This window comes from Tympanuchus pallidicinctus, unplaced genomic scaffold (assembly GCF_026119805.1).
Source record: "Tympanuchus pallidicinctus isolate F22 unplaced genomic scaffold, pur_lepc_1.0 scaffold2, whole genome shotgun sequence".
Taxonomy (NCBI): Eukaryota; Metazoa; Chordata; class Aves; order Galliformes; family Phasianidae; genus Tympanuchus; species Tympanuchus pallidicinctus.
Window position 1 is genome coordinate 29414587 of NW_026294721.1, and position 15644 is coordinate 29430230.

A 15644-nucleotide genomic window follows, 5' to 3' on the forward strand; every position below is an offset into this window, starting at 1 on the left:
ATTTCTGTGCCTAGATTCCGCATTTCAGCAGTAAATGGGTAGGCTGGAATTTCTTTATTCTCTTGGATGGAAGGGAAGATGCTCTGTAACTACCAACCTCTCTGGTAGTTTGCGTGGGTTTATCTTTTAAACCCTCCAACATTTCTGAAATTCATCTTCCTTGGGTAACGCTGGATGCAATACAAACTTGCAAACCCATTCACTGCTTGTAGTTCTAAAAAATGCAGTAAAAGTCACAGCAAGGCCAAATGTAGTTGTTTGGTTTTGGAGGAAGCTCTTTTTCCCTGGAAGGAGAGCTAGAATGTGTGAATATGTGAAATATGTGATGAGCAGCTTATGGATACAAAGTGTGTCTCGGTTTTAGTTTTCCTTGTTTTCTGCTTTATATACATTCATCTGTTATATATGAATATAGCAGTAGCCAGGATGTGCCTGTACATAGATAATATAATTGCTGGGATAAGTGAGAAATTAAAACATTAGACTTGAGTAACCTTGACCCTGGCTTGCTTTGTTTGATAAGTTGTTTTGTAAAGGAGATGGCTTGCTCAGGTAGCCGTGGGGAGAGGTCTTGGGCAAGTCGTTGACTTGCTTTCTCCACCAAACTTTAAGAGCAGAAGGATATAATGATAGAGCCCATCAAGTCTAGACACAGTGGGCCCTATTCATTCCCAGCATAACTCCATTCATTTTGGTTAGTGACTCTGGGGTAAATTGGGCTCAGTTTCTGTTAATACTGGTTTTGTTTCATAGACAAAAGTGATTGTACTTCCTTGTGATTACGATCTTTCCTAAAGAGTACCATGTTCATATGAGTGCTGACTAAAAGCAAATATAATGTCTGAGGGAGTAGGTAGAACAAAGAAACATTTTCCTAATGATAAAGTGGTTGGTGTAATATTCTCTGACTTCTGTACAAAACTCTGAAAAAGCCCTGGATAGCTTTGGAATGAAAAGCATTATAAAACATAAATCACATTACGTAGTTCCATTCTAAGTCAGAAAATCTAATCTAATATCAAATGCACTAAGTAAGATTAACCTTGTAGGTCTGGCTCAAACACTACCTGAAAATTGTTGAATTTAATCCGAGCTATTTAAATTGTTTGTTTGATGAGAGATCATGTTAACTAATAGATACATACACTCAGTTCCTGTATTCCCATTTCTTCTTCCCCTTTACTAAGTGAGTAGAGCTCAGCAGTGGAGTCTCGAAATTGAGTCCATCTTTAATGTAGTCGGCTCCAAGCCAATTGCAGGTCTTGCAACTGTGAACATTCCCAAACTGCAAACACAGCAAACATACAGTGTGAAGCTGCAACCTGGTGAAGGCAGTATTGTGCTGCTTGTAAACATCAGCAAGGTAAGGAGCTGTGCATGAGAGCTCTAGCCAAATGCAAACTGTACTGTAGCACTTGGTTTTCAATGGGTCTTTCTGCTTCCATATCAGTTTCGCCCTCTTCTTTCTTTCTTTGCTCCTGATTTTGACAAGTTCTGTAGCCCTTACAGGATAGGAAAAAAAGTTATTTCCCTCTCTAAAAGCTGTTTGTTTTTTTTTTTTAAATCTGTGTAGCACAATATCAAAAAAGATGCTGAAGCCTTTCCCTTATTACAGAACAAAACAAAAAGATCATGTCCTCATGGCCATAAATTTTGTGTGCCATATTTCACTTAACTCTTCTGGCAGTAGGTGTCTTGTCTTTCATGCCATTGTTTATCTGGTTGATTGGGACTGGAATATAATGCAAAGGAAAGAGAGGAAACATTCCTCAAACCTCTCAGTAAATATTCTTTCATATAAATAAAAGCAAGAGAACCATGTGAAGAACTTGACTGGCAGTAGTGTTGGTGGAAGTTTTGTGTAGTAATTCCTTATATTGGCTTTGGGTAGGCAAGGGCTAGAAGGAATTTTGGAGGTTAGAGAAAGCTCTAATGAAGAGGGAACTCTACTGTTTGTTATACACCCTAGAGATAGAAGACAAAAGAATGGGCTCACCTTCAGAGAGTTTTGGGAAACAATCCAATGGCAGGCTTAAATCACCAGCATTATTTCCCTTCTTGAGTTCTTGTGGTTTTTTAGAAACTGTGTTGAGTTTTATGACATAGATGCAATTAAGATTAAGGCAGTGCCAGCTGCCTGTGATATTGCTGTCCCTTGGAGCCAAGCAGGACCTGTTGTCTGCTTTGCTGCCATAGGGCACAGCCAAGTTTGTGGGCAAGCAGGCTGGGGCTTCAGATAGCCCTGGCACTTAGTAACATCTTAATGTTTGTGACAGTTGTTGGACGTTATGCTGGCCTTTACCAAAAATTTTCTCTCTTGCTATGTAACTGCATTTGTTTCCCCAGTTTGAATGTCTTATGTGCATATCCCTAAGTTACCTTGTCAGTTGCTTCAGTGGAGAAAAAACATGTTAAAAATGAACAGGACATTTGTGCTTCAGTATGCATGTTCAGTGATTTGCCTAATGATCTGCTTTGTTTTATTTTGACGTAAAGCAGAAAAGCATGTAAACATACTATTTTTATTACTTTTATCACCAGATGTGCAAGTTGTGTGAGTAATTACAAATACCTAGATGAATTTTAAGCAATCATTAGTCTCTGCTTAGCCTTTCCAGGGATTACACTGTGCAAGCACGACAGTGTGAAGCTTCAAAAGTGATTGATTTAATCACCCCACCCCCAACTTCAGAAGAAATCTGTTAGTGGGGTATAACTGTGAGCTTGTGAGGAAGCACTTCCTTCAGAGCAGAAGCAACAGTGTGTTGTTATTCTTTGTACACGGAGGGCTTTGCTGCATGAACTCACGGCAGCTGATTTTACGAGAAGCCCTGCAATGTGTTCTAACATATTGACGAGCATAAAGGAGCACTTGCTCCATACGACAGTCTTCTGAGGTGCTTGTTAAATAGTGAGACCTCACCAGAAATTTGTTTTTAGTTGAGAGCTTGTTGCAAATTATGTTAGAAAGTCAGTAGGTACTTGAGTGGTGCATATAAGCTGAGATGCTTATCTAGAAATCCCCACACAAAGTGCTGTGTTGCTAATGTGACAGTATTTTGCTTATCAGCTAATGGTGAGGATGACATCATTGTTGGCCAATGAAACACTCCAGCTGTCCTAGGTGGCTGCAAATGCTCCCTTGCTGTTGGGGCACATGATGATTTTGTGCTGCCATCTGTATCCATGCAATTCAGAGATCAGCACTTCAGCACAAGCAGTTATGATAACTCCAAGGAAGCTGAAATATTTCTAAATATGTTAATTATTATGTCCAAGGGTGGCTACAGCAAAACATATTGTTGGGCTGCTCTCTGGTCTCCCTTTATACAGAAAGACTGAGGCACTCCTTTCATGACTCTATTCAGTGCTGATCATTGCATTGTTTGATTGCACGCGTTATTGCTTTCTTTCCACAATTTTTGTGTTGTGGAAATATTTGCTGGCAAATGTTGGCAATAGGACTGAGCAGCAGAAGTAGGCTATTGGAATGAAAATGCATGTAAGTGTAGGAAATTATTTATATAAATATTACTCTCTGTCTAGAAAAATGAGAAAATTAAATCTTAAAGGTAGCTCTTTTATGTTTGTGAAAATCTTGGAGTACTATTGAAATTATTAGGAAGCACAGATAAAAAGCAGAAAGCAGTGAAATGAGTGAATGAAACCTCTTATTTGAAACAGTCTGCCCACATACTACCGAGGTCACAACTGAAAAATGTCACCCCTGTAAATCTGATTTTGCATACAATAGGTAAACAGGGCAATTAGATGAGGGGTATGATAGAGGCTAATAAGCAATGTCTGCTTCTGAGACTCAGATATTAGAGTTTTGGAGAAATGTTCTATCAGCCATCCTCTCTGTCTATACACACACATGCACGCATATACATGCTGATGGCCGGTTGTGGACTCAAAGTGAAGTAGTAGCTGAGACACAAATGAGAGATCAATCACACTTTGACCACTTTTCACCTCAGTGCCTCAGCTGGAGCAAGCCCACTTACCTTGGCTCAGCTGAGGCACATAAACTCATCAGGTCTCTCAAAGGCAGCTGAGCCCCCAGGTGTGTGCTATGTCTTTATTCATAAAAACCTTCTGGCTTTTTCCTCTTGCATGTTCAAGAACTCTACAGTAGAAGCTTGGTGGCCAAATGGACATGGAAAACAAATTGGATACAATGTGACAACAACCTTCATCATGGCAGGAGGATACCAGATTGAGAAAATTTCAAAAGTGAGCCCTTCAGTTTGTTTTATAGCTGGCATTGCTCTACATGTCGCGTATCTAAAGCTCTGAATTGTTTTGCTGGATTATAATATGCATGCAAAAGCACTGATGAGAAACAAGGGTTTTTCTTAATGTCACAATATATGTTTACCTGTTTTGTGGTAGCTTTAGCCTTCATAGGAGTCTTTACTTTCATTCAGACTAGAAGATGGCTCATAGTTGGAAACATCAGAAAGGAAAAGTTCTTTAACCTTTCTTCCTTTTTTTTTTTTTATTTTAAAAAAAACAAAACTCTCCTTTAAACTTGATCAGTTGTGGTGATGTTTTTATATTGTGTACTAGAAAGCTCATTTACATTTCTATAAATTATAAATGTTGGGGAAGGTTTATTAATTGAACTTTTCTTGCTAATTCACATTAAAAAAAATTGTAGGATTGGTGTAATCTTAAGAAGCTAACTTCTAAATTTCATTTGTTAGAATGTGATAGAAGTGCTTCAAGTTCTAGAAGAGGTAACATCTTAAAACTGACCAGAAAAGTAATATTTAGAGATAAGATATCTGCTTAAGGTTTTCTGCAACATACTGGCTGTATAATAATCTGATTGTTGTTACTAATAAGCTCAGAAGAGACAATTTCCCACTATCCTTTGGAGAAAAACAAATAAAAAAAGCAGTTACGAGTAAGACTGAGACCCTTATGCCATTAACATGTGGAAACAACCACGTAAACATATGCATTAGATGGTTCTGAGGTATATTGCTTCACTAAAATCTTGTCACTAGGCATCTAAAACTGCTATTTGCTATAATGTTTGTTCACATAGAAAACCTTACAAAAACAGGAGCTTCTGGAGTCTCAGACTTTATAGGGCTAGTAGTAAGGTTGATTATGAGGTCCTAGGAATAGTTCTTTGCTATTTTTGGTGATAAATCTTGAAAAAAATGAAAAAAAACCATACTAAATAAACACAGTGTATTGTGCTTGGGAAAATCAGTAGGAAATACTTCTAAAAGCCTGTATTTAAAAACAAATAAACACATTATTACTGTGTAAAAGCTGCAAGTTTCCTCATAGGGAAATTGTTTCGGTTTGGGTAATTCCATCAGGATTTTTCATAGATCCCTAGGGCATATGGTCACAGGGGTTTAATGGTCTGCAAAAGATATTTACAAGCCTTTTTTTCCTCAAAGGGAAAGGCAGAAAAGAGCAAACGCACTGCACTGCTGGCATTACGAATTAACCACATACGAAGACTTTATAGATTTGTAGTGCAAAGTGTAGTTGTCCTTCATGTGTTCTCTGAGTCTCTGTCTTGGATTTTGACACATCCCTGCCCTGAGCTGTACACGTGAATGAAGGCTCCATATGCAGTTTTTTTCTAGCACAGTTTGTCCTCACGTCAGCAGAACTGAATAAACTTTGGATAGTTCAGGAAACACGTGCAGTGACAAACATTTCTGAAAGTTTCTGTAAGGTTTTTGCTGGGAACCTGGTGCTGCGTTCTGGTGAGCAACTAATAGATGTGAAATGTTTTTTGAATGTTATGTTTCTGTATGGATTCAGAGTATCTGCATGTCTTTGGACAAACGAAAACTAAAGGGTAACAACTGTGTAAGTAAGAATATGCAGTGTGAATCTTATCTAATCCAACTGTCTTTAGCAGGGACTCTTCTGTTTTGTTTTTTTTTTATATGTTAGTCTCCAAAACATTAGCTAATCCTTTGGGAAATCCTCTGGGTAGCCTCCCAGTGTGTGCTTGCAGAGACCTTTGGGGCTCTGGCCCATTCTGCTGACCCCCTTTGACTGAAGAAGTACCTACACACTGCCATTGAGAGCAGCAGAAAAACAAAATAGAATAGAGCCAACATCCAGGATGACGTGGGTTTCTGTTTTGGTTTTCTGTTTGAATACTCTATGTTGGACTTTGTTTCTCAGATAATATAAAGCAAAGTCATAGACAGAAATTGCCTTAGAATGAAATGGCTTTTCTTGAGAGAGGTTGAGTTCTATTTGCTATTGATAAATTCCCTGATGTAGGCATGGCAAGAAGTATCTCTTATACTTTAGTATAATACTTTCAGTATTCTTTAGTATCTCTTTCACTGTCTTTTGAGGCACTTATTTGATTTTGGAATCAGTTTCTCTATCTTTCTATATACTTATTTCTTCAGCAGTATTTTTCATTATTTCATGATACTATTTTAGTACTTGGATCTTAACCTCCAACCATTGTTCCTTCTGTGTCTCTATACCCACTTCTCCCCCAGGCCTTTTAATGTGACTTACAAAAGCCTCTCCGCTTGATTTGGTAATTTTCACACACATTTTCATGCTGCATGCTAGTTAGTTAGATCACTAGGGCATTCTGTGATCTTATTTCAGGTCTGGACATCTTTGTCCTTGTTACTTTTCCTAGTGCTAAATTAAAGAACACCAATTGGTTCCACAGCCATTGGGTACAAACCCCTAGTATGTGACTCAAAGATACATATCTGTGTCTTAATTGTTGAGAGAATCAGACAAGTGTTTGTTTTTTGGTGGCTAGAAAGCTTCTTCTCCATGATCCAAGTCTGAGATTAATATCAGTCTTTGGAGAGCAAGATGTGTGATGCACATTGCAAAGTTGCTGTGGTCAGAGCCATAAGGATGCATAATCGAGTATGCCAGATCCTAGCAGTTCCCCTCTGACTTTCTTTGACTCTGCTTGGTAGAAGAAAGCTGCAGTAAGAATGGGAAGAGGTGCTGTGTTCCCAGGTGTGCCCCTGGGAAGCAATGGTTTGGGAGCACAAAGTCATCAGACTCTGGGATCCCGGAAATGTGAGATGGGGCTGAGGAGCTTTTCCCTGCACTTGTGCTGTGTGGGTGGTCTTGACTGAGTGTTCTAGCCTAACAAATTGCCTCTAATTTGGCCAGTTGCATGAGTTCCACTTGATGAATAAAGCATATCGCATTACTTCTGTTAGTAATATAAATACTCCACTACAACTGCACTCTAAGACAGTCTCAACCTGTTTGATGACAACCATTAAGAGGACCTCCTAAATACACATCTATAAATCTCATTCCATTTTGTGCCACAAAAAAAGAGTTGCACTAGAGACTAAAGGGTTTTTCTCAAAGTAATTTAGTTCACTAGAGGAAGGTCAGAACTCTTAAGTTAGTGTAGTACTCGTGATGTAGGTTGTTTTTTTTTGTTTTTGTTTTTTTTGTAGTCTTCAGCAGTTAGAATGGTGAGAGGTGTATGATTGCTATTTTTTTTTTTTAAACTTCTCAGCTTAGAATATATATGCAAAATTCTATGAATGGGTGGAAGATTACTGTCCTAAAGCTAAGTTCATCGTGCTGATCTGTTTTCAGTTGACCCATTGTGCAGAAGGATCGCAGTAGAAAAGAGGTAGAGGTTGGATACTGTGCTAAGCATTTCTCTGAGCTGAGAAATATTGGCCAGGGAACCAGAAGTGTCTTCTCACTCGTCTGATTTTTGTAAGGTTTTTTTCTGTCACTGGGAATTTCTTCAGTGTTGATCCTTTACAGTAGTGGTGATGCTGAGATCCTTTTGCATTTAATCTACTGTTACCCTTAGAGCAACGCTGTACAACACTACAGGACCTGAGGTACAGTATTTTTTTTTTCTTTCTTTTAATTTGTATGTTCATTGCCACAGTGCACAGGGATTCAGTTTGAGGTGAGCGATCTGTGGTCTCCACTCATGCACCTAGTTTGCATTGTGTCTGTCCAGGGATTTAATTAATCATTGTTCTGTTGACTATGAAGCACTGAAGAGGAAGCAAAAAAAAAAAAACCCGAAGTTTTTTTGTCTTTACTGCCTCAGACAGGAAAATTATTTCCAATCTAAACAATTATTAATAAGTTAAAAATTTAATAATCACAGTCACATAGTGGGATTAGTTACGTCCCAGTTTAACTACAGAACTGTTTGGTGTGTGAAATAAAGCATTACATTTCATTTTAAAGGCAGACATATCAGTTACTTAATTAGGTTAAATTTAGCCAGGTTGACAGACAGATACAGTCCCAACTGTATCTTAAAGCAGAGAGAGAACAGTTTGTACTCTGCTATTATGTTTTCATAAGGTCAGCTTGTAAATAGTCATTTGAGAAAGAAGTAGTTGCTAGCTTAAGGGTAGCCTAGACAAAAACAGTTTCCTGTGGTCCAGCTCCAAACTTGTTGCTTAGTGTGCATTGGCTGAAATTTTCTGTTTGCTTTCATTCACTTTATTCAGTTTCCCAAATTTCTCCCTGTGATAATGAGCAACAGGTACCAGAAGGAGAAAAAAGGAAAAAAAAAATTCTTTCTGATCCAGATAAGTTAAAGCAGAAGAAGGGTGTGAGGGGAAAAAGTAGTAGAAAATCTTCCTGAAAGAAGTGTATTCTGTAACACTTTGCAACTGCACTGGATCCAAACACAATAGGTGGGGAAGATACCTCTGCAAAATAAGGGTTTGGTGCAGTGTGTTACTGCAGTCCATCTCATACTGCTTCATGGTACTGCCTGTGTGTTGTGGCAATTGATATACCTCTTCAGAACAGCACTGTCACTTTAGCTGAGATGAACTGTCCTAAAACACCCAGAATGATTTCTTGGGAAGTCATCTTCTACTTGCAGTTAGGAGAAATGTTTTGCTATTTATTTCCCCCCATCCCCCCCAGTGTTTGCAGATGTTAGGCTGAAAGAGCAGCTGTAGAAGACAGTTTGGCATCTACCTGAATCTGGAATGGACTTCAATAGTTTACACAGAGTTGGTGACTGTTTAGCAAAACTGGTCTCTGAGAAACCAGATCGGTGAGCATACTATTCAAATACAGCTGTTAAGGCCAGAGAGACCTTCACTTTCAAACTAGCATTTTTATTTAAATGCATATCTCTTAAAAGATATAATTTCAAGGCAACAACAGAATACAGTTTTGCTTTTACTGGATGAACCTGAAACTAGATGTTTAGGGACAAGATCTCCAGCAGAGCTTCTGTAGTCTCCTTCTAAAAGGAGAAAATATCAGAACAGTGTATCTGATCTAATGCAGCCCACATTCCTTTCAGTGATTCCCAAATAGAAATTTAACAATTTTTTCCATCAAGTAAACATGTGTCTGTCTCACATATACATGTGCAAACACTTATAAAAAAATTTTTAATACACTTTTAATTTCTGCTTGAAAAGTACCGTAAGAGATGAGGCCACATCTTCTGACTTCTTGACTACTTTTAAGTTATTCAGTTCAATTGCTTGTGTTATAGTTTTGATTTTATTTTGTCTGCTTTAAACCTATGTTTTATGTCTTCACAGGCCTATTTTCGGACAGTAGAACTTGTTCAGGAGCCTATTCCTGGGTCTCCAGGTCTGAGTTTCTACTTCAAAATCAATGGCCAACCCATTTTCATGAAGGGCTCAAATTGGATTCCAGCAGATTCTTTCCAGGATAGAGTGACCTATGACACGTAAGCCACGTCTGATATTTTCTTAGGAGAAAGGATCACCATTACTTCTTCATGTTTGCCCTTCAAATGTTGACACTAGTGTGGGTGGACTCCTTTCAAGATAGGTGTAATGCAATAGAAAGTGCAGCTATGACAGCAGAGCAGCATGGTCCCAGGCTGCAGCAAATGAGGATTCACTCAAAGGCAACAGCTGTGGGCACAGAAAGGAAAGAAGCTGCTTACCTTCAGAAGGCCTCAGATATGCAGAGATCTCCAGCAAGATACTCTTGCCTCCACTGCCAATCCTTAAATGAGATCTGGGAAGGAGTGGATCCTGACTCCGCCCCTTCCAGTCACTCAGGTGTGTTGCATGCAACTGAGTGCCCCTGGATTGGCCCTGCCTTCCTACAGGTGCTCAATCACTGTTTCAAGCCATGACTTAGCATTTTTGTTGCAGTGGAACACAAATTGCTGGTGCTAAGGCTCTCAGAATTAAGACTTAACACTGCAAGATCTGAATGTTGTTCAGTGCTAGTAAGTGCAATAGCTGATGGTAGAATGGTTGTTTGCTGTCCACAGGTTACTGGCCTTTCAGACATTTTTTAAAATAATCCTCAGGCTATCTGTTCCTATTGCCTGGAATGTACTCGTTGACACTGACAGGAAGAGCACTTAAGCCATGTTCCAAACTTCCTAATGCAGGGATGGAGAAATGCACAGAAGTCTCACTCTTCCCTATTTGGTCTGCTCTTGAATTTTGCTGATATGGCACTCAAGAAGTGGGATGGAGGGCATGCTGTATTTTGACTAGCTTTGTTAATAACATACAGTATTTCCACACGTTGTTCTGCCAGTACTTAAAAAGGACTTATGTAAGTTACTCCAGAAATAATGCCATCTATTTATTTCCACGGAAACTACAATACATACAAAGCACAATAACACTATTTGGTAGAGAAAATCCTCAACTATGAAATATTCTTTTTCAGCATAAACACCACCAGTAATTATGCGTTTTCACCAGCAATGAAAAGGAGCCTGCATGTTGTGCTCATAAAAAATCTGTACCAGCAGAAGTGACCCTTTGTCTCTTGCCACTGCTGGAACACACCACCCACCACCTCACTGTGCTCACATCTGCTGTTTGGTCTCCATAAATATTCAGCAAGCATTGATGAATTTCAGTGGGTGCAATTTTTTCTGCATGGGAGAAATTCAGTGATACACCTTTGCTTCAAATGCACTTCCATATCAGGTTCCAGGTTGTCAGTCTGCCTCTCCACTGCCATCTGTTGCACAGCAACAAAATGGAATACTGGTGGGAAGGTTCAACCTCTATTGCCATACCACTACTATCTGCCCCTGACATTGTGGTCAACATAATGAAATAGGAGGCATTACTGGTACAGCAGCCCTCGTGCAGCTGACACTTCATCTATTTTGTGTTTACAGGACCAAGTAATTTTGTTTACACAAAAAATTGCTTTTTGAGATCTCTCTCCAGACATGCAGGATTAGAAGGTATCAAAATAGACTGGCTTCTGGCTGAATTACTTGATTGCTTTTCAAAGATGAATGTTTGAGGTTTTTTTGTGATATAACCTTAGAAACTGCTATGAAGGTTGTGTAAATCTTCTTATTGTATTTCGCAGATTATGGCTACTCTTGAAGTCTGCAGCAGATGCTAACATGAATGCACTCAGGATTTGGGGAGGAGGAATATATGAACAAGATGATTTCTACGATATTTGCGATGAACTGGGAATAATGGTAAAAAAATAATAATACAGGCTGTGTATTTGGAAATATGAGCTTGTAAATAAAAGTCTACTGTATATGAGTCATATAAGAGAATTTTACACAAGTTCTAACCATCTTTCCAAAGGATACATGGTGGAGTACCAATCTGAGAAGTTGAATCAATCTTCTATATATATATATGGATGTACACAACTTATAGATAAAACCTTCATATGTATATATATATATGTGTATATATATATATAATTTATTTTTGTAAATGTACATATTTTTAACTTCTTGCTCATTACTGAGGCTGTCTGAAACTGGAAGTGATGTTTTGGACTGTTTATATTAGCTTGTATTTTCCAATTAAGGCTACAAATCTGCGGTCTTCATTTTTTTTTATTCTGCCACCCTTCTTTACCCAGAGTCTCACTTTGGTCTTCCTTTTCTCCCTGCTGTCTCTGTTTTTCTGCTCTTACATTCCCCAGAATCTGAGCTAGAGGCTTGTGCCTTGAACTCTCCATCTTCTGTTCAGACCCAGACTCTCCAACCTGCTCCAGTTCTACATTTTCTATTCTCTTAGGAAGGATTGAGAGAAAGAAATGAATGTCTGAGTAACTGGTGTTAGTGATGTTACTTAATGCAGAAAGTAGACATTTATACTGTGTTGATGTGCACTATATAAGAACTTCTGTGGATTACTGTCCTGGAGTGGGCATCAACAGGGGGCTTGCAACAATTGGTCAAATAGCTGTGAAACAAATACGTATTGGTGGGGGATTACTCACAAACTCAAATGGTAGTTCTGCTACAGCTGTGGGCCTCTGTAGCTGTGATTAGGAACTTACTCATGTGAGAATAGCTCTGCTGAAAAACTTGAGTATTTCAGTACATGCCCCAGTTTGAGAGCAGAGACCTTGGAATCAGATCACTGTGAGAATTTAGGGTCTAATCTATTTAACTTCTGTGCTTGCTTCTGAGTAATCAAAACATCAAAGAAAGTAGTCGTGCTTTTCTCTGCTCGGGAAATGAATGAAAATTTGTTTGGTTGTTTTTCTTTTTTCTTTTACTCAATTTTCTTTTTTAAATTTCATCTGGCCTGCATGGTAGACTTTATCTAAAGGGCCCTTTTGAACAAACTATAATTGAATGTAAATATAGCTGTAAGGGAACACCTGCTTTAAACATTGGTAATTTTAGATGAGAATCTTTTGATTATATGAGTTTGGAGATAAATGATAATAAGCTTTGATGAAATAGGGACTACATGAGTGAAGACTGAATTGCATCAGGTATTAAAATCCCAAGAAGCGCATTTGGTCTTTGCAGCAGTGAAGAGCAGAGAAACAAAATTGATACCTTGCTGCCTTCTGCTTTATGTGCTTGCCAAAAAAAAAAAAAAAAAAAAGTCATCTGAATGTGTGCCTTGATTTTCAAGGCTTCTGAGCACTTGCAGTTCTTTCATTTTTGACACTAGAAATCTAAGTAGGCCATATAGATCTGTGCCTGGGCAATGCTCAGTGCAAGAAGTAGGTCTTATTCAGCACTGAGAATAGCAAATAGATACAGAAAATCAGACCCTTATTCTGGTGCAGGGTGATGCTGGAGGACTTTAGTTTTACTCCTTCTACTGGTCTTGCGAAGACTTAAAAGAGCATTGGAGTCAAACTGTGTTTAAGGAGAAACAGTGATGGCTCACTGAAGTAAACAACAGGAGAAGTAAATTTGGTACAGAGAATTTTGATTCCACAGTCACTGAAAGATTCTTAGTAATTCTTCAGCAATAGCCTTGCTTTTTCTTAGAGTGTTAGACTGGAACAATTATTAATAGATCTATTACACACATTTTTGGGGGAAACAGGGAAAAGTAATGGCAAAATATGTCATCGCAAGGAGAACAATTTAATGAGAAGCAGGGCTGGCTCTCACTGTTATTTATGTAGAATGACGTTCAGAAAACTGTAGTCTGTTGGAAAGGACTCACTATACTGATAAGCTCTTTCAAGATTTCCATTTGAGATAGGTTATCATGAGTTTAATTTATGGCACTTAAAAATAAAATACAGGACAGATAGATCAAGAAATTCTGCCCATCTCACTGGGCTTCTTCCTTTCAATTTTTTTGTCATTCTTCTTTAAGTTACAAATGAAGGAGTTAGTTGTTCTCCAGTGTTGTTCTCAAGGTATCTGCTTGATCTTTAAAGGAAGAGATCACCAGCTCTTAAACTAGATTCTTTGTTTCTGCCTCACTGAGCACAATTTCCTCTTTTTAAGATCAGTCTGTGCATTTGTTGTGGAAGCATTTTGTTACAAAATGTACTTGAAGACCTGTTAAATGTACTTGGTACCACATCACAAGAATTACTTTCTTCTTTTAGTAAGTAATGTGGATTTGGTTTTACACATGGAAAGCATTAAATTTGAAATTGCTCTATTCAGCTGGAGGCTCCCTCATGGTCATAGCTGAACAGAGCGTGGATTCTAATTATTCCGTTGAAACCTATTGAAATCCATCTTATTGAGAAATACTCTACTTGTCAGTGAAGGCTGTCAGGATCTACTTTCTAAGGGTGAATATTTTGTAAGTCCTTATATTGAAGAAAACCACATTTGAGTATGATCACGATGAACGCCACGGAGAGTGTGGTTGTTTTGGTGATGCTTTTCAAGAACAACAGATACGCTTCAGTTCAATTCTCTTTTAGATAAATAACTTCTGTTTTGGGAAAGTATTTTGCATCCCAGTGAGCATCTGATTTTCAAATATGAAAAATGATTTAGTAACAGATTATTTTGTATTTTCTTTCTTATTTCTCATAGATTTGGCAGGATTTTATGTTCGCATGTGCCCTGTATCCAACAGACCAGGATTACTTGGAATCAGTAAGAGCAGAAGTTTCTCATCAGGTATTTTGTCCATGTGATCATAACCTAGTATTGACTGAGAGAATAATTTATGAGGGCTGCTCCAAAAGTAATTCCTCCTCATTATGTTGGCCCATGACATCAGAGGTGGATGTTGGTGGTATGGTAGTAGAGATGTAACCTTCCTGCCAATATTCTGTTACATTTTGTTACCGAGTAGCAGATGGCAGCAGAGGGGCAGTCTGATAGTATCACACTTGACATGGAAGTATGTATAAAGCCAAGGTGTATCACTGAATTCTTCAATGTAGAAAAAATTACACCTGGTGACATTCAGTGATGCTTGTTGAATGTTTATGGAGGCCAAGCAGTGGGTGAGAGCACAGGGAGGTGGTAGATGGTGTCTTTCTCATTGCTGTCTCACCACTGCTGAAACACAAGTCATGTTCCAGCTGACCTTGCAGATTTTTACAAGTGCAGCATGCAGGCTCTTGTTCATCACTAGTGAAAATGCACAGCAACTGGTAGTGACTCTGTTGAAAAAGAGTGTTTTGTAGCTGAGAATTTGCCCTATTAAATGGTATTAATGTGCTCTTTGTATCTGTTTTATTTTCAGTGAAAGTAAATAGGAGGCATTAAGTTCAGAGGGACCTACACGTTATCCTAGAAATGCTTATTTGAAAGTATTTGTTAGTGTGCATTTAAATAGCAGACACAAAATGTAACCGTGCTCTTTAACTTGCTTCTGGTTGTGAGGCAGAGGTATAGGCCTTCCTCTGTCCAAACTGCTCTCGAGGATGTTTAGTGTAAGCTCTAGTGATATCGACTTGTCTTAGCACAGAATTTACCCTTAATATGTGGCTGAACAGATGGGGATAGAGCTACATGTGCATGGTGGATGTGTGCTGGGATACTAAGTATACAAAAGTCTGGGTCTGATCTGGAACTGGCGGAAAAGTGGACGGACTGGATAAAAACACGGAACTTGTAGGCATAGCATTTGTAATATGCATGTGAAAAAAAGTAGTAACAAATAGATTATTATTTGTTTTTATTTTTTAAGATAAATTGTTTTGCTTGACTTCTGAAACTGAATTGTTTTTCAGGTAAGGCGGTTAAAATCCCATCCATCGGTTGTTCTGTGGAGTGGTAACAATGAAAATGAAGCAGCAATTGCAAGTAACTGGTTCTCCATACCACATGCTGACAGAGAAGTCTATATCAAAGATTACGTGATGCTTTATGTGAAGAACATCAGAGAAATAGTTCTTGCTGTAAGTGATTTCAAGAAAAAGTGGGGGGATGTGGCTTGGCAAAATGACGTAATATTTGCAATTTGAGCTACTTGGGATTTCTCTGCTTT

At 38.4% G+C, this 15644-nt stretch overlaps 1 protein-coding gene across 5 annotated transcripts in view; it reads left to right on the top strand.

Moving 5' to 3' along the window:
- MANBA (mannosidase beta) overlaps window positions 1–15644 on the top strand; it is a 48106-nt gene that overhangs the window by 16845 nt on the left and 15617 nt on the right. For all 5 annotated transcript variants that reach the window (XM_052683308.1, XM_052683310.1, XM_052683309.1 and 2 more), the window contains 6 exons: window positions 1188–1363; window positions 4126–4236; window positions 9540–9691; window positions 11323–11440; window positions 14237–14323; window positions 15388–15555. In XM_052683308.1, coding sequence (XP_052539268.1) covers window positions 1188–1363; window positions 4126–4236; window positions 9540–9691; window positions 11323–11440; window positions 14237–14323; window positions 15388–15555 — 812 coding nt within the window. The remainder of the gene's footprint in view (window positions 1–1187; window positions 1364–4125; window positions 4237–9539; window positions 9692–11322; window positions 11441–14236; window positions 14324–15387; window positions 15556–15644) is intronic.